This window comes from Protopterus annectens, chromosome 2.part0 (genome assembly GCF_019279795.1).
Source record: "Protopterus annectens isolate FY-2018-M chromosome 2.part0, PAN1.0, whole genome shotgun sequence".
Lineage (NCBI taxonomy): Eukaryota > Metazoa > Chordata > Ceratodontiformes > Protopteridae > Protopterus > Protopterus annectens.
In genome coordinates, this window is record NC_056728.1 from 71,319,508 (window position 1) to 71,344,001 (window position 24,494).

General features: G+C 40.6%; 1 protein-coding gene across 1 annotated transcript in view; it reads left to right on the forward strand.

The window, feature by feature from the left end:
* The window catches only part of PCNT (pericentrin), a gene marked incomplete in the record, with an annotated part of 2,997,294 nt that overhangs the window by 2,502,579 nt on the left and 470,221 nt on the right, over positions 1-24,494 (forward strand). Inside the window, 1 exon segment of the mRNA XM_044060288.1 lies at positions 11,737-12,453. Within this exon segment, the coding sequence (XP_043916223.1) occupies positions 11,737-12,453 (717 nt within the window).

The window sequence follows — 24,494 nt, forward strand, 5'->3', positions numbered from 1 at the left end:
CTGCTGAAGAATTTGATGAGGGTCCACTGTCTACATGTGGCAGATTGTTCACAGTGCATATGTATATATCTTTTATTTACACATCTTATGTTTTGGTGAGTCATTACTCAGTTGTACTTTTAAAATATGTTCTAATTAACTTTGCAAATAACATACTGTCATATATGGTTGCTTGAAAATGACCTCATTTCTACTATTTGTGATGCAGCCACTTTGTCATTGGTTCACTGTTTCAACAAGCATTATTGCTTGGACCATGATTCCACTAGTTAGCCATTCTTTAGTACTTTGGTTTAACAGGGCTTGTTCTTAAGCCTTTTGGCCATTCTGTGGCTCTGGTATCCAGTAGGTTTACTTTTCATGTCTGAAAGTCTACCCACCAGTCATCCATTGCAGAAGGCCTCCAGTCAGATACTTCATACTGTGCACTCATCATCTTGTTTATTCTACAAGGAGTCATTTTGCATTGTGTGCTTATTACTCTTCTGTTCCAAATCTGATGCACACTTCATCCAGCAGCTGCAAATGGATGTTTCTATAAGTTAGGCAAGTAGATATGTTTACATATCTTTATGTGAGACATTTTCATTTTCTGTATTGTAGGTAAGATGTGCTGACTAAGTTGGATAGGGTTGCATTTACTGCACTGGCTGAGCGTGCAATTCTAAAACGGGCACATGATGCCTTGGTATGTGCTGGTAAGGAAAGGCAATGGCCTCCCAAATTTGGAAACAAGAGAGAGAAAAATATTACCATGCTAAGGGGGTCATAGAAGAGGAAGTGCAAACCATTACCTACTTCAAGAAAGCCTCCTTTCTGATCAAGTGATGTGGTAAGTACAGATCTGTTTACAAAATAATAAAGTATTTCTTTTACTTAACCTGACTCCATACTGTAAAGTTAAAACATATTTCTAAGTTAAAACATATTTCTAAGTTGATCAGAGTAAGTGTTGCTATTACACTTTTGAAATGTGTATGGCTCAATCAAACCAGAATAACTTTGCCTGTATGTATGCTCATCAGATCTTCTTGCATGATTATCAAAGTCTTGGGTCCTGCGTCAGTTGCTCTCTCATCTTTTGTGACATCAGGTAGTCGGGTATAAAGCATGCAGCCGATGCCATTACATCAGTCTTTCTTACCGTGCGGTGCCTGATGCAAAAGCAGTTCGCAAGTACCGGTCGGCCAACTCCTGAAATTTTCATTTTCGAGTTTCAGAACCGAAGTCTTCAACTAAAGCTAAGTACCCCATTGGGGAAACTTTTTCTTGCTCTAAACCGATGTCAGTAAAAGTCAATCATTGTATTTCTTGTGGAAAGCAAAAAAGCAAATACCTCATAAAAATTTTAATTCGTACTGTATTCCTTGCCTAGGCCCTGACCACGACGTACCTCGCTGTCGTTTTTGTGCCTTATTTAAGCAACAAACTATTCGTCTATATATTTATGCTTCTAAATATTTTGGTAGTCTGTTCAATTATCCAGATACGTCTTCAGTAAGCCATCCGACTACCGACATTCCAAAAAAAACCGCAAAGATAAAGACAGAGACAGGCCGTCTAGGTCCAAAGCTGCCAAAGACGCTTCTCCTAAGCCATTCGCCAGTTCACCGGTACTTAGGTGCTTTCGCACCCCCTGATACCCACTACTTCAGATTCGCAGGTCTCTACTGAGACCCATTCAGACTCCAGTATGCCGCGAGATGCTTCAACTGTGGAACCTGCGGATGTCTTTACCTTGGATGGGTCCGGAGCCGCTGTGCAGCCACCAGCTTCTGAGGGTGTATTCAGGCCTACTGACTTGCATATTAAACCGATGCCATCTTCTTCTTCAAGGCCTAAAACTCGAACCATGCTTAGAAAACTGACGCCCAGACTACATGGTCAGGCCTCTATGCCTAAAAAACAAATGATAAGAATGGCTGAAGACCTTAGTACTTTAATCAGAGGAAGCCAACCTTCCCCCTCTAAGAGATCTAGGACTGAGTTTGCTTATGATACTTCTGATCAGGATTCTGAAATTTCGGTTTCCTCTGATGACCAGGATTTACCCTTATCTACCTATGAGGATTCTGATGCAGAGCACTCTATTCCCTCTACTTCCCTCCCAGAGGATTTCTCTTTTGGTGAAACCTTGCATAGTCTTAGGGAGCATTTTCACTGGAAAAGCCAGGATTACTGTGATTCTAAAAAGAGGCTTAGGGACTTCTTACTCCTTCCCCAACACAGACCTCTAGCTTGACCCCTGACTCTTTACCTCCTGCTCCCAGAAAACCTGATAGATATAACAGGATTCTTGATTCTCACAAGTTCCTTTTTAAAAATCCTACTGCGGATCCTGAGACCATTTCACAGGGACCCATGGGCATTAAGGCTACTACTGCCAAAAATCCTACCCCCTCTGTTAGAGACACCAGGGTGTTGGATAGATGGGGTAAGAAGGTATATACTTCTGCAACCTTGGCCATTAGGGCCTTAAACTGCCAGTTTCATATGTTAAAGTATCAGCAGCATATTATTGGATTGCTTAAACAGAAAATGATGTTGATTCCTGACTGTTCTGAAAATAAGGATTTAATGCATTCTGCTGAACAGGTTGGCAAACATACTTTGCAATGTGGATGTCCTTCAAGGATGTATCTGCAGTCCTAACATATGGGTTGTCCTGCCTCAGGCAGCCCTTCGGTCGGCCGGATTCCAAAGTCTGGGTCTGGCCTCGGCTGATGTCGCACTTCACCCGACGGCATAGCTGCTGTGTATTGGGTATAAAGGCATCAGCTGACGCCATTTTCCTCAGTCTTTCTTGCCACGTGGTGCCCGAAGCAGAAGCTGTTCGCAAGTGCTGGTCGGTCAGATCCAGAGATTTCTACTACCAAAGACTTCTAAAAAGCTAAGTACCCCGTTGGGGACTCTTTCTTCCCTCAGCCGATGTCAGACAAAGTAAATAATTGTTTAACTTGTGGGAAACAAATACCTCATAAGGATTTCCACTCTTACTGCCTTCCTTGTTTAGGCCCAGACCCCGATGTAGCAGCTTGTCTAGCCTGTGCTTCCTTCAACCGACGGACGCTTAGACGTCGGTCGGAGTTTGCAGAGGAGTTTTTTGGTCCCGCTTTTGCATACAAAATGGCGTCGGAGACTCCGACTACACAATTAGCGAAAAAGCGTAAGGAAAAGGACCGACACTCGTGGTCCGCGGTTTCGGCTGAAACCACGGTTAGGCCAACCGCGAGTGTCTCTGTTTCAGCTGAAACCGAGTCCTCGGTTCTTCCTTCGGCCGAAAGCATGCCTCCGATAGCCGAGGCCTCACAGAGCATGGCTGAATCTGCTACTGAAATTACCCCTGCTGAAGCAGGCACCCAGGATTTATCAGATACTATTCCTTTAGACATAACTACCCCTGCACGTGGAGCTGCTAGACCCCATCTATGTCTATCAAGGCTTTTTCCGGGGCTAAAGCAGCTAAATCTTCTAAGGCCTTACCTGCTAAAACTCCCTCACACAGGTCTACCTCTAGTTCCCAAATGCTCAGCCTGGCTGAGGATCTCATTTCTTTGATCAGGGGATCCCAACCTCACCCAGATAGGGCCTCTCAACCCCCTCCAGATAAGAGGCCTAGAACTGAACCCCCGGAACCTGTTTCTACAGACTATTCCTCGGATGACTCAGATATTTCAGACTCTCAGGAAGGCCCATATTCTCCTTATGAGGATTCTGATGCAGAAGACTCCATTCCTTCTGCTTCTCCTCCTGAAGAATTTTCTTTTGGGGAAACCTTACATGCTATGAGGGAACATTTTCAATGGCAGGGCCAGGATTTTTCTGATTCAAGGAAAAGGCTAAGGACTTTTTTACATTTACCACAGCATAGGCCTTTAGCCATTCCTCCAGTACTAACAGTTGTTGATGATGCATATAATGATGCCTGTACTGCCCCTGATTCTCTCCCTCCGGCCCCTGCCAAGCCTGACAGATATTACAGGGTCCCGGACACACACTACCATTTGTATAAGGCTCCTGTTGCAGATCCTGAAACCATTTCAAAGGGCCCCAAAGCTGTAGCAGCTGCCTCTGCCAAAAACCCTCTCCCCTCTGAAAGGGAATCTAGAGCATTTAGAGAGATGGGGTAAAAAGGTTTATACTTCTGCTACTCTTTCAGCCAGGGCCTTAAACTGTCAAGTTCACATGATTCAGTACCAGGAATTTTTGTTAGACCAGCTAAATAAAAAACTGTCCTCTCCTGAACCTATAGACCGTAAGTCCCTTCAGGATTTGGTACATAACTCTCAGCAGGTCAGTAACCATTTCTTAAAATGTGGCTATGATGCACTGGAGGCTTCCTTTAGATCAGCTATGACTGGAACAGTGATTAGAAGGCATGCCTGGTTAAAAGAACAATCCTTACCAGACCATGTTAAGTCAAAACTCCTAGATGCTCCTATGGAGAAACAAAGTTTGTTTGGCTCCCCTGCACAGCAGGTTCTAAAGAAGGTGGAAGAAAAAGCAAAATCTGTCCAAACAGTCAAGGATTTCTTACAGGTCCAACCTCCGAGGTTTAGCAGAAATTGGCCTTCGAAGAATTGGTCCTTTCCAGACACCTCCAGAGCACAGAGAGGCAGAAATAGACACCCAAGAGGCAGAGGTCATTCCAGGGGTGCCTACAGGGGACGTCAGTGGCAGCCTAACAACCAGAGAAGTACTGCCACAGATTCAGCTACAACCACTTCCACAGGACAGACACAATGACTTGGCTCTGATTCCGCCTACCAAGGAACAACTGGAAGCACCCTTGGGCGGAAAACTAGCCTTATTTTCCGTAAACTGGCATTACATTACATTACAGGAGACAAATGGACTTTACAAACAATAGACAAAGGCTACAGGTTTCACTTCCACACTCTACCAAAAAAGAGAGGAATGTCAAACCTACCACCAAGCCAAAAAACAAACACTCTAAGACAAATCAACAACCTACTAAGGATGAGAGCTATAGAAAAGGTACCGCCTATGGAACAAGGACAAGGATTTTACTCCAGACTTTTCCTTGTACCAAGAAAAGAAAATCAATGGAGGCCTATTCTCGACCTGTCCGCTCTGAACACATACCTCATTGTTCCAAAATTCAAAATGCTGACCCTACAGCAACTTCTTCCCATGCTGGGCAAGGAGTCTTGGCTGGTGACTCTAGATCTCAAGGAGGCATACCTGCACGTCCCTATACGACCAGATTGCAGAAGACACCTCAGATTTCTTGCAGGATCAGAGCATTATCAATTCTCAGCATTGCCCTTTGGCTTATCTACTGCGCCCAGAGTATTCACGAAATGCCTGGCATCAGTAATTGCTCATTGCAGGCTTCAGGGAATTCAAATTTACCCATACCTGGATGACTGCCTAATACAAGCGGACAACAAGACAAAATTAACAAAAGATTTGGAAAAGGTTATACAATTGCTGCAAGCCTTGGGATACACAGCCAACATGCAAAAGTCAAGACTGGTACCATCCCAAAGGATAACATTCTTGGGTGCAGAACTGGACACATCAACTCAGATGGCCTTTCTCACAGAAGAAAAACAAAAACAACTACCAGTCTATTTCATGACATTAACAACACAGACTCAGCTTACTGCAAGGAAAGTCCTGCAAGCCCTGGGTTACTTGGCATCCTGCATAATATTGATTCCGCATGCCAGACTGCATATGAGAAAGTTGCAATGGTACCTAAGGAATGTATGGTCTCAACACAAGCACAGTCTAGAAGCCCAGATTCCAATAATTCCATGCCTGAAGCAAGAATTCCTGTGGTGGGCTCAGGCCTGTCAGTTGAACAGAGGATTGCCTTTCCACAAACCTCATCCAAGCCAGACCATCACCACGGACGCCTCAGACCTAGGCTGGGGGGCGCACATGGTGGGCAAGTGTATACAAGGCCTATGGACACAAGACCAGCTGAATCTACACATAAATCAAAAGGAGATGCTGGCAGTGAAACATGCAATCCAGGCATTCAGACCATTTCTTCAACAAGGTCACCTGCTGATGAGGACGGACAACACCACAGTCATGTGGTACATCAACAAACAGGGAGGTACACACTCATATCCTCTATGCCGGATGGCAATGGATCTGTGGAATGTGGCCCTGAACCTCAACATTCAACTCCAGGCCAGATTTGTACCAGGAAAAGAAAATTCACTAGCAGACACCTTAAGCAGAACTACCACGGATGCTCACGAATGGATGCTGCATCCAGATATCTTCAAAACCCTAACAAAGAAATGGGGACTACCAGAGATAGACCTGTTCGCCTCCCACACAACCACCAATTGAAGAAATTCTGCACAAGAGCATACCACCCACTTGCTTGGAGGGTGGACTCCCTTTCCTTCAGCTGGAAAAACCTGACAGCATATGCATTCCCACCTCTTCCTTTGATGTACAAAGTCCTACTGAAGATCAAAGAGGATCAGCCAAGGATAATCCTGATAGCTCCAGACTGGCCGAGGCAACATTGGTACCCGCTACTGAGGAGCATGTCTCGGACACACGCATGGCCTCTACCTCTATGTCCTTTACTTCTAACACAGAACAACTACAAGATCCTACATCCAAACTTGAAAACACTACAGCTAGCTGCTTGGAATATTGCATAAAACAAAATAACCCAGATTTATCTAAGAGGGTTAAGGACATTATCCTGGAGGCTCGCAGACCCTCCACAAGGAAGACTTATTCAGCCAAATGGAAAAGATACCTCATTTGGAGTGCAGCAAAAGGGGAAAATGTATCATTGGCAAACATCCTGGAATACTTAGCAGAACTGTTCCACAATGGCCTGTCCTACTCCTCCATTAAGATTCATGCATCAGCAATTTCAGCAGAATACAACATGGATCCTCCAGTCTTTTCTCATCCTCTACTCAGGCAGTTCCTGAGAGGAATCAAAAATGTAAAGCCTCCAAGGAAACCACCTCTGCCTACATGGGATCTCAACTTTGTGCTGGAAAAGTTAACACTTCCCCCTTTTGAACCAGCAGCAACAGCAGACTTACAGTTCTTATCTTGGAAAACTGCTTTCCTGCTTGCAATCACTTCAGCAAGAAGGGTATCTGAGTTACAGGCATTAATGGCAGTACAGCCCTTCCTTATCTTCCATCAGGATAGAGTGTCTCTGAGAACTAACCCTACTTTTATGCCAAAAGTGGTCTCCAGAGTATCATTGAACCAAGCGATTCATTTACCTACATTCTTCCTCAACCCACAGAACAGGGGGGAAAGACTACTACATACCTTGGATGTACACAGACAATTACGCTACTATCTGGACAGAACTAAGACCAACAGGAAAACTGACCAGCTTCTGGTAGCATATGCAACAGGAATGCAAGGAAAGGCAATTTCAAAACAGACAATCTCAAAATGGATAGGAAATTGCATTAGATTTTGCTACTCTTTTCATGGAAAGACAACTCCAGAAATTATCAGGCCTCACTCCACAAGAGCTACAGCCACCACTACAGCTTTCCTACGAGGAGTGGCTACCAAAGACATTTTAGAAGCTGCTACTTGGAGCTCTGTGCATACATTTGCCAAGCATTATAATCTTCCTTTATACTCCAGATCCCGAGCAGGTTTTGCAACTGCAGTTTTGCAAGGGATCTTAACTACACCATCTTTAGCTTAGTACCTCCTCCCCCAGTTTGGCTATGGTATTCTACCCATATGTTAGGACTGCAGATGCATCCTTGAAGGACATAGTACAGTTTTGTACCTACCATAAATGTAGATGTCTGATAGGTATGCATCTGCAGTCAGGATTACCCACCCTCCTTCCCCTCTGTGGTATTCCTAGGGTATTTACCCCTCTTTTAGCTAGCTGGGGGAATCTATTATGGTGTATTTGTTTGTATATATATATATATATATATATATATATATATATAGATATAGATATATATATATATATATATTCTTATATTGTTTGCTCTCTACTGTTTGGAATTATTTGCATTTATCCAAATTTAGCCTTCCTAGAGGGCACCTGGCATCTGGGGCAAGAAACACTGAGGAAAATGGCGTCGGCTGATGCCTTTATACCCAATACACAGCAGCTATGACATCGGGTGAAGTGCGACATCAGCCGAGGCCAGACCCAGACTTTGGAATCCAGCCGACCGAAGGGTTGCCTGAGGCAGGACAACCCATGTGTTAGGACTGCAGATGCAAACCTATCGGACATCTACATTTATGGTAGGTACAAAACTGTACTTTTTGATTCACTAGAGGCATCTTGCAGGGCTGCTGTCACTGGGTCTGTACTTAGAAGGCATGCTTGGCTTAAGGAGCAATCTTTGCCAGATCATGTTAAGGCTAAATTGCTGGATGCTCCCTTAAATCAGGACCACCTGTTTGGCAATAAAGCAGAAGTTCTTAAAAAGATGGAGGAAAAGCTAAATGTATGCAAACTGTTAAAGATTTTCTGCAAGCACAGTCTCCAAGATTTAGTAGGCTTTGGCCCTGTAAGAATTGGTCCGTTCCTGCCTCTTCCAGGCCTTCTCAGTCCAAACCCAGAACCAGCAGAACACCCAGGCTTCAGTCCCAGGGTATGCACAGGACTAAGTAGTGGGGGGCTCCCACTTCCAAATCAGGGAGTAGTAAGATTCAACCCTTTGGTAAGCTGTCTTAGTGACTTAACTTTAAAACTTCCAAGCACTTCTCAATTGACTGCTCCTTTAGGGGGAAAGATTGCTCTGCAGGCAAAAAACTGGGAACTCATTACCCAGGACAGATGGGTTTTAAATACAGTTTCCCAGGGATACAGGTTTCACTTCCAGGGTATTCACAAAGTGCCTAGCTCCAGTCATTGCATTTTGTAGGCAAAGAAATATTCAAATATACCCATACCTGGATGATTGTCTAATTCAGGCAGAAAGCCAGGACATACTTTTGAATCATTTGGCATTTGTATAAAAGGTGCTAACTTGTCTGGTGTACACCATAAATGAAAAGAAATCACATCTGGTACTCTGTCAACAAATTATATTCCTGGGAGCAAGCTGGAACATAACTTCCCAGATGGCTTTCCTCACGCCAGAGAAACAAATTCATTTGACAACTTACTTCAAACTAATGGCCACAAAAACCCTGCTATCTGCAAGGCAAATACTGCAAGCCTTGGGGTTCATGGCCTCCTGCATTCTACTAATTCCATATGCAAGACTGCATATGAGGAAACTACAGTGGTATCTAAAAAGCCTATGGTGTCAACATTTTCAGGATCTAGAAGCAATAATTCCGATCATATCTTGCCTACGGGTAGAGTTCCTTTGGTGGGCAAAGGCCTGCCACCAAAACAAGGGACTACCATTCACTCTACCCCCTGCCTCCCAAACCCTAACAACAGACGCATCAGACTATGCAGGGGGGCTCACCTGGCAGGGAAGTGCATTCAGGGCAAATGGAGCCCAAGTCAAATGCACCTGCATATCAATCAAAAAGAAATGTTATCTGTACAGAATGCTCTGACAGCCTTCAAGGGCCACATTCTTCCAGGACAATTAATCGTAAAGACGGACAACACCACTGTTATGTGGTACATAAACAAGCAGGGGGGGTACCCATTCTTTTCCCCTCTGCAGACTAGCCATGACTCTGTGGAACACAGCCTTGAGCTACCAAGTGCATCCACAGGCTCAGTCCCTGCCAGGAAAACTAAATACACTGGCAGATGAACTAAGCAGAAATCTCATGGACCCACACGAGTGGAAACTGGAACCAAAGACTTTCAACATGTTGATAAACAAATGGGGAAGCCCAGATATAGACCTGTTTGCCTCCCCCCAGAACTACTAATTGTTCAAATCCTGCACAAGGACTCCCCACAAGCAAGCTTGGAAAGTGGATGCTTTGTCCTTCAGCTGGAAAAAATCTGTCAGTTTATGCCTTTCCTCCTCTGCCTCTCCTCTCCAAAGTACTACTAAAGATCAAACAGGACAAACCAAGGACGATACTGAGTGCACCAGACTTGCCACGCCAACATTGGTACCCCCTCTTGCGCAGTGTGTCACTGCTGGCTCCATGGCACCTGCCTCAGATTCCTACCCTGCTGTCACAGCAGGAGAGCCAGATTCTGCACCCTCAGCTTCAAACCATGAACCTGGCAGCCTGCCTAATTACCTAATCTCTCCATTACCATCCCTCAGTAAACAAGTGTTGGATGTCATTTTGGAGGCAAGGAGGCCTAGTACTAGAAAATCTTATGCTGAAAAATGGAAAAGATTCTGTGCCTGGAGCCAAACTCAAGGGATGGACACAGCAGCTCCCAATTTACCTCAGATTCTTCATTACTTAACTGAGATGTTTCTCAAGGTCCTTTCTTTTTCCTCCATCAAAATTCACGCCTCAGCCTTTTCAGCTCATTACAACACAGAAGCACCCCTCTTCTCTCATCCACTGCTCAAGCAGTTCCTCAGGGGGCCAAAAACTTAAGACCACCCAGGAGAGCCCCAACTCCAGCCTGGGACCTTAACTTTGTATTGGAAAAACTTACTCTTCCTCCATTTTTGAGCCAGCTGCAAGTGCAGAGTTAAAATTCCTTTCTTGGAAAGCAGCCTTCCTTTTAGCAATCACTTCAGCAAGAAGGGTATCTGAATTACAGGCCCTTATGGCAGTGGAGCCTTTCATCATCTTTCATGCGGACAGAGTGTCCCTCAGCCCTCCTTCATGCCCAAGGTGGTATCCAATGTGGCTCTTAATCAGTCCATTCATTTGCAAACATTCTTTTCTAATCCACAGAACAAAGGGGAGTGGATACTGCACTCCTTAGATGTGCACAGACAACTTAGATTCTACTTGGGCAGGACTAAACCTCAAAGGAAATCTGAACAACTGCTGGTGGCATTTGCTGCAGGGGCAGAGGGGAAGGCTATTTTAAAGCACACCATTTCTAAATGGATAGGCCATTGCAGTCATTTCTGCTATAAGCACCTTGGAAAACCTATCCCACAGGGGATTAGACACCATTCAACCAGGGCTGCACCTACCTCTACAGCTTTTCTCTGAGGTGTCACTACCAGGGGCATCTTAGAAGCTGCTACCTGGAGTTCTGTACATACTTTCGCCAAGCATTACCATTTGCCAATTTTCTCTAAATCCAGAGCTGGCTTTGCCACTGCAGTCTTGCAGGGCCTTATAGCTGGTCCTAATGCTATCTAAATTCCTCCTCCCATCCTTACCTTTGGGAATCTACCCAAATGTGATGATTGCAACAGTGAAACACGAAGAACATAGTACAGTTGTGTACACTTACCATAAATATAGATGTTAGAATGTATTCACTGTTGCAGTCCTGGTTACCCTCCCTCCAGCCCCCTGACTTCTTTTGGCTATACCTCTACTCTCCACATCTGGGGCAAGAAAAACTGATGTAATGGCGTCGGCTGCACGCTTTATACCCCTGACCACCTGACGTCACGGAAGATGAGACAACAACCAACGCAGGACCCAAGACTTTGATAATCAGGCCGACTGAGGGCAACTGCAAGCAGATAACCTAAATGTGATGACTGCAACAGTGAGTACACTCGAACATCTACATTTATGGTAAGTGTACACAACTGTACTTTTCATATATCTTGAAGTATTGAATTCAGAGTAGCTGTTATTAAGGGAGACAACATGCAGTAAAGGAAATGATTATATGTGCTAATTCTCTGCTGTTTCTCCCCACATTAGGATTTAAAGGCCTCACTAGAAGATCATCAGTCCCAATGCAAGCAGCTTCTTTCAGCCTTGGAGCATGAACAAGCATTAAATAGTAATCTCAGGAAAGAGCTTCAAATTGAGCAGTCTCGATGCGAGGCATTGCTTTCTCAAGAAAGAAGTAAACTATTACAGACGCAGGACCGGCTAGAAGTTGAGAAAGAACATTCTTTGGAACTGAATACTGCACTTAACCGTGAGCGTACCCTTAATGAGCAGTTAAGTCAAAGACTGAATGATGAAACATCTCACACTGGTAAAGAATGCTCAGAGGAAGAGAACCTTTTAAAGGAACTTCAAACACAACTAAGAGAGGAGCGTAGCAAGGCTGCAGAGCTTGCTGCCATGTTTGAAAAAACTCAGCAGCAGGCTATTCTTTCCAAACGAGAACTGGAAAGTGAGGCACAGCTCTACAGAGAGGAAGTTCAGAAAGAGAGGGAAGTTGGTGGCAAGCTCAGAGCAACATTAGAGTCCATGCAGAATCAGAATCATGAAGTTGTTCACACACTTGAGATGGAGAAGCAACACAGAGCCAAGCTGCAGACAGAGCATGATCAACTGCAGGCACATCTCCTTACACTGAAAGAACAAGAAAAGAGTAGAGAAGATCAGAGAGAGAGGAAAATGCAACAAGAGAGAAGGGCAGTAGCCGAAAAGGAGAGGGATCATGAGCGGGACAAAGCAAAAATAGTAAGACTTTGTTTGTATTTTTTCTGTTGTATTTTATTTGTTTCACCAGGTTTATTTCCGTTTTGTTCTTTTTCATTCACAGTCTAGTTGCAACTAAAACATGTCATTCACATGAAGGTATAACCTAAACTAATAGTGCTCACTTTTAAAACTGTATACAGGACAAATATACAACTAGATAGTAACATTATATAAAAGAAAACCTAGTTCATTTAACTGCAGACCTGAAAGGAACATAGGTTTCAGTATAATTTAAGTTATTGCACCTGTAAACTTGCATTTTGCCTCCTTGTAAAGCAGGACATTAAAGCTGCTTAGTGAATGAGCGATCAGTGGGAAGTTTTTAAATAGTACTAAAGAGTCATGGTTTTAGGCCCCTAATTGAAGAGAGGCACTCTGACAACGCCTCTGTCTCTCTCTCTCTGTCTGTCTTTGGCTGTCTCTTCTGCTGCCTGGCCAGTAATTAAAACCAGCTCATGTTGGTCATACTTGGGACTTTTTCCACCTAAGGCCATTGTACTGTGACTGTGTTTGGATTCTTAAGACAGTACTGCATTACTGAAATCTATCTACTTAATAGTTATGAATATCACTTGGCATGACATTTTTATCTGGTAGACTTCATTATGGCCTTTTGCTACAGACTGCTGATGTGTACCTTCTCCTTCAGAGTACTGTTTGTAATATTGATGTTCTTTTAACCATATGTTTACATTATTAAAAATTAATGTCTTGCTAATTTAACTTTCACAATGAGCATTTTCAGCTGATATTTATATGGAACTATATACAGTGATTGATAAATTTGAGACGATAACCGCTCCATTCTGTGACCGTCAGCTCTGGGATTTTTTTTAAAAATAATGTGATTACCTGACATTTACTTACTTATGTGTTTATTGATTGATTGATTGTTTTTCTTTTTAGCTTTGATTAGTCACACTATTTTTGGATTTAGTTCCTGATTTGATATTTCTCTTTGCTGTTTATCATCACATTTTTGAAAAGAGGCTCACATGTCTTCAATTGCCTCTTCCTTAGAGCCATATAGTTACAGACATACATACATAAATGGGCTTTTGTAACTTTTAATAGTTTTGTTTTAGATTACACTGATTTTTATAGCACAAGAAAAGCCAGATTCTGATTTAAGCTGTACTTTTGCTTTAAATTACCATTATAAAAATTGTGTGTGTGTGTGTCTGTGTGTGTTTGTATATATATGTGTGTGTGTGTGTGTGTGTGTGTGTATGTATATATATATATATATATATATATATGTGTATATATATATATATCTATCTATATATATATATATATATATATATATATATATATAAAATCTCCCCACACTTTAACAGTTCTTTTCATATTGAATTTAAATGTTCTTTTAACTGTTTCAAACCATTTTATCAGGGTACCTGTTCTGATTCTGAATTACCTTTTCCATCTTTTTTTTTCATTTCCACTTTCATGTCATAGTTCTAACTTGTTAGTGTATACTTCATTCCTTCTACATTTTCTAGTTCTGTTAAAAAATACTTTGAAGTTAATTTATAATTTGGAGCAAAATATAATATGTATTTCCACTTGCTGCTTTCCCTTTTATCTATACTAATTCTTCTGTTACTTTTGGAAGATGATGAACTTGATCCTGACACACACACACACACACACACACACACACACACACACACACACACACACACACCTACCTACCTGTATTTATTGTTTCCTTGTAGGGATTGAATTATATATCTCATAAAAGCTGACAGTAGTGTTAAAAATTTTGATTTTGTGGACTTGGGGTTAACATGCCATTTCCTAGAAGTAGTAGTTTTTACTAAATCCGTGGGCTAAAGAAATCTTACTTATCTTACTTCTCGGGTTCCCATGAAAATTTTCCTTGTTATATATTTAAAAAATGTCTCAAGATCATTACTAGACTCTTGGATTCCACTTCCAAACCATGGCTGCCCAGGTTCTGATTTTGATCTAATATCTGTTTATCACAGTACATATATAACATTCCCACTACTTTACCTTATCCTGTTTATCTCTGCAGACCTTTCCTCTTAACTACTTCTCTTTCTTCCCTGGTCACCTAAGTTACCTGAAGACATCCTACCCTGCAATCTTCTTATAATCTCCTTTGCTCTCCATCCTTCTTCCTTGTATAACCATAATATGAACACCATCTCTCATACAAAGACATCATTCAATTTCACCTCACTGTCTCTAATCATGTAATCTCTAATATCTCTTTAAAAATCTTATTAGAATTGTCTCAGGCGGGCCGGCCACGGTGGTGCAGAGGTTAGCATTGCTGCCTCACAGCAAGAGGTTCTCCGGTTTGATCCTCGGCTGGGGTGCCTTCTGTGCGGAGTCTACATGTCCTCCCTGTGGTCACGTTGGTTTCCTCCGGGTGCTCCGGTTTCCTCCCATATCCCAAAGATATGCTGTAGGTGGATTGGACACACTCTGAATTGGCCCTAGGTGTGAGTGTGTGCATGTGTGTGCCTTCTGTGGAAGGTTGGGTGCCGGGCTGGCAACTCGACACTGTAAAACTCCACTGCCAATCATGAGCGGACAGGTGATCCGATGTGGCGACCCCAAACCTGGAAAAGCCGAAAGAAGAAGATTAGAATTGTCTCAGGCTTCATTTATCACATATTAATCTATGTAACAGTATGACCAATAAGTGTTTCCTCACATATTTTCCACTATTTATGTTTTTGTTTTTCATTGCACTCTACTATAAAACATATGTTCTATGTGTTTCTCCTTACATTTTTTCATGCTGTTTTGTAGTGCAACATGATACTGTGTGATCTGTACTTCATGTTTTATAGTGTAACATGATTATTTGAGATTTAAAATATCTGTACTTGATTTTTGAAAGACTGTGATTGTGGAGCTTTTCTCCCTGTGCCTTCACAGAAAATGGGCACTTTCTGGCCCAATTAGACTTTCCCAGTCAACAAATGTCAGATAGATAAATTTCATTACTACTGAGGTTGTTAGTATATATTTATTTATTTATTTTTTTAAGTTCCATTCTTGCTGTATAAATCTGTCAGTAAAGCTAAAAGCTTATTACCTGATCCAAATCATGTGATAATCATGCTTCTAAATGGCTTATTGTCTCTGGAGTTAACTTACCTAACAGTTTCCTGCCAGTTTTCACCATCTAGAGCAGAAACAGTTTACTGTGTTATAAAAGTTTCCTTAATTCTTTTCCTAGAAAACATAATTTATAGGTAATGAGCAATTTCAATTTCAGCCTTCTCAGTCCATTTATAAATTATAATTTTAAGTAACTTAGCTGATCTAATCTTTATTCAGTCAAGGTATATTCTCCCAGACTAGCCTTAATTCACACAGTCATTGCCCTATTAATGTAATAATCATGAGTATTCCTGAAAAAAAAAATCCAGCTATCCAGAATTCATTCTCCATCCCTTGGCAGTCCTTCACCAGTAATTTTAACCTTACTTCATTTTACCGCAAGCAGCCATCTTCCTTCATTTCTTTCAGGCCAGAGGCTCAAGTCAGAATAGCTCTTCTTAAGTTCAGACTCTCTATGGCTATTATCCAGTTTCTCTGTCAAAAGATATTAACTTTCCTGCTAGCATCCTCTATTGCACTTCAAGTAACATTTTAAGTTCAGTGTTCCCTATCATTACACGACTACAAAAGGCAGCAATAAATGAGTGACTAATGAGCTGAGAGTTCTAAAATGTAGGTATTCAACCTGGTCTAACAAGGGGAAATTGCCTTCGTCTTTTACTTAAGGAATTATTTATCTTTCCAAGTTATTCAGCCAAATAAGCTACACAAAAACAGCAAAAAAAATTAATCATAAAGCAGTATAAGTTTGAAACAAATAGGCTCCTTTATCAGCTATCCTTGAAAGTTACTTCTGTTATAGATATAACCTCAAAATTAAGCTAATTTTAACACAGTTAATAGGTAGAGTGGAACAAAATTTTCAAATGATTTGCATACATACATACATACATATAAATATATATACTTTTAAATGATTTGCATTAACCTCTAGAATCTCTCCTCTGTTAGAGTCTCTCTTAATGAAAACGTTACCAAAAATGCTTTCTTTTTTTGTATTTAAGAGTCTCAGGGACTTTGCTAGACTCGTAGATTCAGCTTTCAAATCATGGCTAGGTTCTGATGGAGTCTGTCCTTGGTTGATTAAACTCTTTAAAAATGTTTGTTTTTGAAGTCTGTTTTTTTGCAGTGCATATAAAACATATCAATTTCCCAAAACATCTATCCAAATATTTTTATTTCTGCACTTGTAACTCAGTCGTAAAGTTACATCACCCATCTTCCTTTCTGACTTTTTTGTTTCACCACTTCTTGTAGTGGGAAAAAGTGTTGATATATACAAAAGCTCAATAAAATTTTTGACTCAAGACATCTTTAGCATGGCTTTTGGGCTGGAAAAAACACCGAAATTGGTGTTTGGGTTCTGACATCTTATAAAGGAGTAACAAAAGTAGTGTTCTTGATGCTGTTTTATTGATTTTACCAAAGCTTTTAATTTTATTAACCCTGTTCTCATTTAAAATGTTCCCCTTTCCCAGGGTTGTTTTAGTCCTCAGGCATTTGACTGCTTTACTTGTCTGTTGCAAAGATCCTTTTGGCATGAAAATCTGAAAGCTCAGGATGTTCCAATTATGTCATTTCTGTTTTCCTTCAGATTAACTTTCTTTGCTATGGTCTTCCTAAATCCAAGTAATGAATCGTTGGCACTTAGAGTCAAAGTTTAGTTTTAGTAGCTGTATTATAAATAACATTGCTGGTTTTCTTTTTGAAATTGCATCTTTTTTAAACACACACAAATTTGATTAGGTTGTTCGCTAGCTTTGCATGATCATAATGAACAAGCAGAACCTAAAATTAATAAACATGTCTTTTGGGTCCATAAGAGTCTCCCATTTTGCTTCATGTGACATATGGATTTACAGGCAACAGAATGATGTGGTGTTGGTCTATGTATTTCAGTTTGAACATGATCTACAAGTATTTCTTGCCTGTGATGAATTCTTAAGAACACTTTTGTCTGCTAGAAATAAAATCTGTAAATGTATCACAATAGTCCCTGATGGAGTATCACTGTGCAAATATTTTGAAAGCTGAGTGGCTTCTTATAAATGAAGAGAGCTAACCTTCATGCATCCTTTCTGTTTAATCTCCTTTCCTCTTTCTACTGTAATCTTAGGTCTCGATCAGACAACGGCACTTTTTTTAAAACTCCACAAAACAAAAGGCAAATTAGTGACCTTTTTACTTTTTTGTTGGACAGATTTTGATTAACATTTACGAAGTTCAGGGATCACAAATAACATTTGATGTGATATGTAAAACCATAATACTGTAGTACTCTAGCATTTATCAACACTTTAAAACCATTCTGTTTGTTCTTTATTGTGTAAATAAACATGTCAGTGTTGGAAGTACAGTTAGATGAAAACTTGGGTGCAGAATTTATTTACATATCTGTGGATAAGTAATCTGCCTAACCTATTTGCAACAAATTAGCCAAAAACATGCAGTGAAACCATCTAACATTCATTTTCTAACGTGTACAGTATAAATAAAACAAACATTTTTCAACTTTTCAGATGAATTTAAATCTGTTTACAAATGTACAGACATGTTAATGAGACCATGCAGGCATAATCTCTTGCCCTGTCAATCAGTTTACTGGAAGGTGACCATTGTTTAGCTTCTTAACTCCAGACATTATGCAATATACAACTGTTTGCATCAGTCTTCCACCCTATCTTTTGACAAATTTAGTCCATTTAGCTATCTGACCTTGCTAGTTTTCAGTTTATCCTTTAGCTGAACATGTCATATGCATAGTTTCACCTTCATTTTTCAAATTTATGATTTTTTTATAACTTTCATTTTAAGAAACTTTACTACTTTCTCAAGATTAGTCGTTTATATTTGTTTAAAAATTTCCAATAGAAACAATGTATGCGGTAACAGGTGTTCATGCTGTGGGACTCCTTGTAATAAATCTTTCAAATACTCTAATTTCAAGTTTTACCATACTACCAGTTCCTAACTCCCCCCCCGAACCTCATTTTATTTCCAACATCTAAAATTTGTCATTTGAGACACAATTGTTAAACTGTGTGGTGGATAAAACAATTTGCCCAAACATTTCCTTGTGAAGATCCTAAACCTTGTTGAATTAGTTGCATAATTAGGCTTTTGCATACCCAAGACTACACAGAGTCGATAATCTCAATGTCTAATAAATGTTGGTATTCCTGCAGTGGCTTATTATGCCTTCAGGGATTTTATCTTGCCTTACTATCCAGTTGTTTTAGTAGAAATACTTACTGTCTTGGTTGTAATATCATGTAAGCCAGCACTGGTGGAGTTTTTCTTAAATAAGTTATCCCCATCTGTAGCAGCTCCTAAAACTCCAGTGTCAGTGTGTCTAATAATACGTACTTGTATAAGACCTCTTTTACCTGATCCTCAAAGTTGTTCCACAAAGATTAATTTCATCTGACACACTCACCATCATCTTCAGACTGTCCTCATCTTGATAACCTTAGTTTGCTGTATCCAACTGGCAACAGCAATTTCAATCAAGGTTGATTTTTTTGTTCAATTAATGATTTCAATCCCAGCAGTGGCTGCTTTGTTTCATAAGATGATGCTTTTCTTTTCTCATTACATCGCCACCATTCATCTCTCTCTCATATTCCAGTTGATTATCACTTATTTGTGTTAACTGTTTATCAGTTATTATTAGTTTTGCATTTTGTATCCTGATTTTGACTCCAAATGTTACTGGCTTCCTCGTACTTCCTCTAAAAACTGGTGATTTGGGGAGGAAAGGTCGTAATTACACTTAATGACAGCATTTAGACAATAATTAGAATTATTGACTTAAGAAAATGCACATGAATTCACATTCTGTTTTCTATCTACTTCTCAAGTTAATAGTGCTAATATTTTAGAAATTGTCCCTGGTGATCTGTCTAGAGGTAGCATTTTGTGAACAATCCCTCCTGCCAACATATGATATAAATAGTATCCTACTCTAAAATTAGAATGTTGTTAGAGACCTTGATACATCAGGTGATACTTCCCTGTCTTTTGATCATCATGTAATGACAGTGATCAGGAATTCCTTCTACTTAACGCAGCTGATCATCATGATTATATCTTCCAGGTCATTGTCCTATTATATTCAGCATTGATTAGACCACTCATTGAATGCCAAGCCCCATTTGGGATGTACCTCACTAGACATATCAAACAAATAGAAAGACCCTAAAGGTTCCTAACTAAGAAGATTGTGGGCTTAAAAATCCTAAGCTAGCAGAAAAGACTGGAAGCACTGGTCTTTCAAATTCAGTATCTTCAGGGGGAGATCTATGACTTACTTTCCAAGTCAGTAGAGACCCAGCATTCCAGGATCTCTCGTTTTCTACAAATCATATTATCACCAATACCCAGAACAAGGGATCTAAATCTTCACTAGCAGATAAATAAAACAAATGGGAGGGATTAGTTCATTACACAGCCCCTTCCCCACTACAAATTTAGTAGTAAGATGCATTATTTTCCTTTAGATGGGAACTGGATGATTAAATCGGTATTAGAAATTTAGCTCTGGCTTTACTGGTCTAGCCGTCCTCAAAAGCAGATGTTCAGTCCGAGGGTGGCTACTAACAGGGTGTAAATGGTCACAAAATTCAATTGCCTTGTGTTTCCTTTGATCCTAGTTATTTCAGGGTTTGTCTTTGATTTCTGAGATAAGCAGTTGAGAACTACACCAAATCTTCATATTCAACAAGTATGTTATCTTCATCTGTGCTACCTCAAAATATAGCTGAGGCTGTGAGACATTTAATCCTCCCACTTAGTTTGATGTAAGCTTTTCCCATGACACCCTAGTATCCTATATAGCATCTCTCTATTGTATTCCTTACAAATATAAAAAAAAAAAAGTTTGCAAGACTGACTGGAAATGCTTGAAAGGTATACATTAGTAGCACCACAAGCAAGTGTAATGTTTGTACCCTCCAGTCAAATCTTAGCCCTAAGAAATTCCACCTTCTAAAGTCCTCTTTTAGCCTTTTGTCCATTGCATTCAAACCAAATTATTCCACAGTAGATGCTATTTCACTGGCACTCTATCATTGGACCACCTGGAAAACAACAGCAGCTATGTGTGCATGTTATAAATTGATTTCAGAAAGAAAAGCTAATTCAACTAGGCGTCAGCACTCCATTGTGCAGTTGGATTCTGGACTTCCTTACTAAAAGGCCACAAACAGTATGTGTAGGAAAAAACACCTCATGTAGTATCACCTTCAGCACTGGTGTATCTCAAGGCTGTGTTATAAGCCCTCTGCTGTTCGCTCTGCTAACTCATGACTGCACTGCCAAGTACAGCTCTAATCATATAATCGAGCTTGCATATGATACCATAGTTGTGGGTGTCATCAGCAATGAGGAGGAAATACAGACGATAGAGAGGAGGTGAGAACTGATAACTTGGTGTGGTAACAGCAGTCTGATACTCAATGTGAATAAAGACCAAGGAGGTAATTGTGGATTTCAGAAGAAACCATAAGAAACATTTCCCATTCACAATCAATGGGGAAAGAGTGGAAAGGGTAAAACACACCAAGTTTCTTGGGGTGCACATCTTGGAAGACTTGTCTTGGTCTGAGAACACAAATGTCATTGTCAAGAAAGCACAGCAATGCCTACTCTTTCTGCCAAGGTTGAGAAGAGCGAATCTATCGGCCCCTGATGTTCTTCGTGTTTCACTGTTGCAGTAATTACATTTGGGTAATCTGCTTGCAGGTTGCCCTCAGTCGGCCTGATTAACAAAGTCTTGGGTCCTACGTCGGTTGCTGTCCCTTCTTCCATGACGTCAGGTCATCAGGGGTATAAAACATGCACAAGACGCCATTACATCAGTTTTTATTGCCCCAGATGTCAGGTGCCCCCCTAATGGGGAGCAATTAAACATAAAAACACAAAGGTATACCTCCAACAAAAAAAAAACAAATACACCTATGTACAAATACACAAAAACAATCTAACAGAGTAGAATCTTGTTTAGGTGCAATATCCACTGCTGCTAAAACAGCATCCTGTGTACTAACAGTTGTGAAATCTTTGTGCAATAAATATCGTGTTTCCTTAGACTAGTGCCAACAAAATCCTGTGCAGTAAGTAGCTGGGGAATTCTGTGCAATAAATACCATGTCTCTTTAGCTTAGTAAATGTCTGTTAAGATGTAAAACAGTGAATATTTTGTAGTAGGAATGTCTAAATGTAATAATGTGAATTGTCCATGTTAGATGTTTGCACATAGAGCCTGGAGTAGTAATTTCCTTCAGTTGCGCTTGTTGTGGAGTCTGAATGACAAAGTTTACTTTGACTTGACTGTATACATTTTAGAATTTACTGTTGCAATGACCTGTGAAGAAGCTCCTGTCAAGACTTCTGAGTGTTTCAGGTGAGAAGATTACCAAAAATAACCGTACTGTGTCCTCAGACTGTCTAACAAAGCATTATTCACAGCTACCACCCTTATACTTGCTTTAATGTTATATCCAAAAAAGTCTGCCAAACCTGTCTGGACTTCTGAGTAAAGCTAGTAGAACAATCTCTGGCTATATTAAAAATGAAATCAAAAACATTTCATTCCCCAGTCTGTAACCATGCATGTTAATTTGTTTTATCCAAGCCGTTAACTGCTCTGGCTGCAGTACAAACTTGGGCAGCTCTGCATAGTCCCTGATCTCCCTTTAATTAGCAAAACTGTGATTAATCTCATGGCCAACAAAACTGTAGTCAGATAATACTCTTACACTTTGTCAGAGTCCTGTTTGTACTGGGCTAAATGCATAGGAATGTCTGTCTTCGGTATATTGTCAAGTGTTTGTGTTCCTGTGACAAACCAACTTGAATGAAGACAGCTTATGACTGAACGCTAACATGCCATGCAGGCTGCCATTACTGTCAAACACTTTATAGTCACAATTCAAAATGTAAATACTCTTAAAGGAAGATGTCCGTGTGCCATTTTTCCAGGATAGGGGAATTTTTCTGGTTGTATTTATTTTATCATATAATTTCAATATGCAGGGCACACACACTTGTCTTTGTGTAGTCTCCACACCTCTGTGGGAGTACAGTTATTGCGGAGAGTTTTCTCTGCTTCTTGTAATCATGGTTTCCAGCCATAATTTCTAAGAATTCTTGGGTAATGGGCCTGGACAGAAGTTCAGCCTGCTCATGTGGAATCCTGGATAAGTTTAGATAAGCACCTTAGATCATTTGGCCCCAAGTAGTCTTTGCTTCTTACAGGTTTTGATAGCACAGGTAAAGTTTGTTTGTTTTCTGCAGCTAGGAAAAGGGTCCCTTCTCATATGCGGGTCACACACATTTTGTAATGTTGCAGTCAGTTGTTGTGACCATTGCCGCTGCAGTCTCACAGCTAACACCTTCTGATACTCAAAGAAACTTGCAAAATAATTAAATAAATAAAAAGTTTAAAGTTTCTGTTTAAAAACTGCCATTCCTCTTCATGCCTTCAGTTTTCTCCTGTACCCTGCACATTTAAACCAAAGGGTAGAAAGGTCAGACATACAAACCATTCAGTAATAACTGCAAGAAAGTAAAATGTCATGGACATTCAGAAGCCAAGTAGCTGAAACACTGGTATGTTCTTAAGGGTTTATTTGCATATATTCCATGGCCCACAAGTGGAGGAGGTTTAAGTTATTACTCAGTAAATGCTCTAGACTGGCTGGGGTTTTCTTGCATTTTGTACTTTGTGGCTTGAAATTCAAAGGTTTGCACTTCTCCGTGTAGTAATGGCCAATTAGAGGTGGGTAACAAGCCAGTCGAAAGAGTAGCAGTAGTTCCTGACAAGTTGGATGGCAGCAGCCACCTCATTTACATAGGCTGCTCTTATCTCGGCTGGGGTGCCTTCTGTGCGGTGTCTGCATGTCCTCCCTCTGGTCACGTGGGTTTCCACTGGGTGCTCCGGTTTCCTCCCACATCCCAAAGACATGCAGTAGGTGGATTGGACACTCTAAATTGGCCCTAGGTGTGAGTGTGTGCATGTGTGTGCCTTCTGTGGAAGGTTGGCTGGCAACTCGACACTGTAAAACTCCACTGCCAATCATGAGCGGACAGATGATCCGCTGTGGCAACCCCTAACCAGGGAAAGCCGAAAGAAAAAGAAGAAGAATGGAAGGAAACCAGGAGTAGGCTAACTTCTGAAGGAGTGGGGAATCCCTCAGTTTGCCCTCTGTATTAAATAAGTTAAAAGTTCTAAAAATGTTTACCACATTTACAGGGCTGTGTGTTTAATATCAAGCTAAAAAAATGTGTTAGTATAAATAAGGAACAGTCTGTGCCTGCTTTTACAGTGCTAACTGGAATATATTCTTGAAAACTACTATCATTTTTGCCTGTATAAATAAAGTAGGGTGGAAATCCGTCATCCTGCTCCATTTTGCTTAGGCTTGACAAAATTGAAAAGGGCCTACAAAAGTTTTATTTTTCCTTTCAGTTATTTCCAGCCAGTTGTTTTTTTTTTTTTTTTTTTCTGATCCTCTGGATTTGTTTTGCTTGTTTGAGCCATTAATTTAGTGCTTATAACTGGGGGGAGGGATGGCAAACTCATCTTCTGCCCTACCCCAGTAGTCCAACTGAATAGCAATTGCCATGGGAAACATGCCACTGTTTGAATTGGTTAATCCTGTGTGGCCAACTGGGACTGGCTGGCTGCAGGTGGTAGTGCTGAACACTCAAAAAAGGTACTTTATTTTTTTTCAACATTTCATGTTCAGATTGAAGACTAGCATTTTGATCCCTTAAGTCACCGTCTGATGATTGAAGTTCTGTAGCTGTTGCATACGAGTTCAACGTTGGCCATCTCCTTGTCACTTGTGTTCATTAGAGTTGTAAAATTATCCATTCTCTCTCTCTCGTACTTTCTTGAAGTCCAGCTT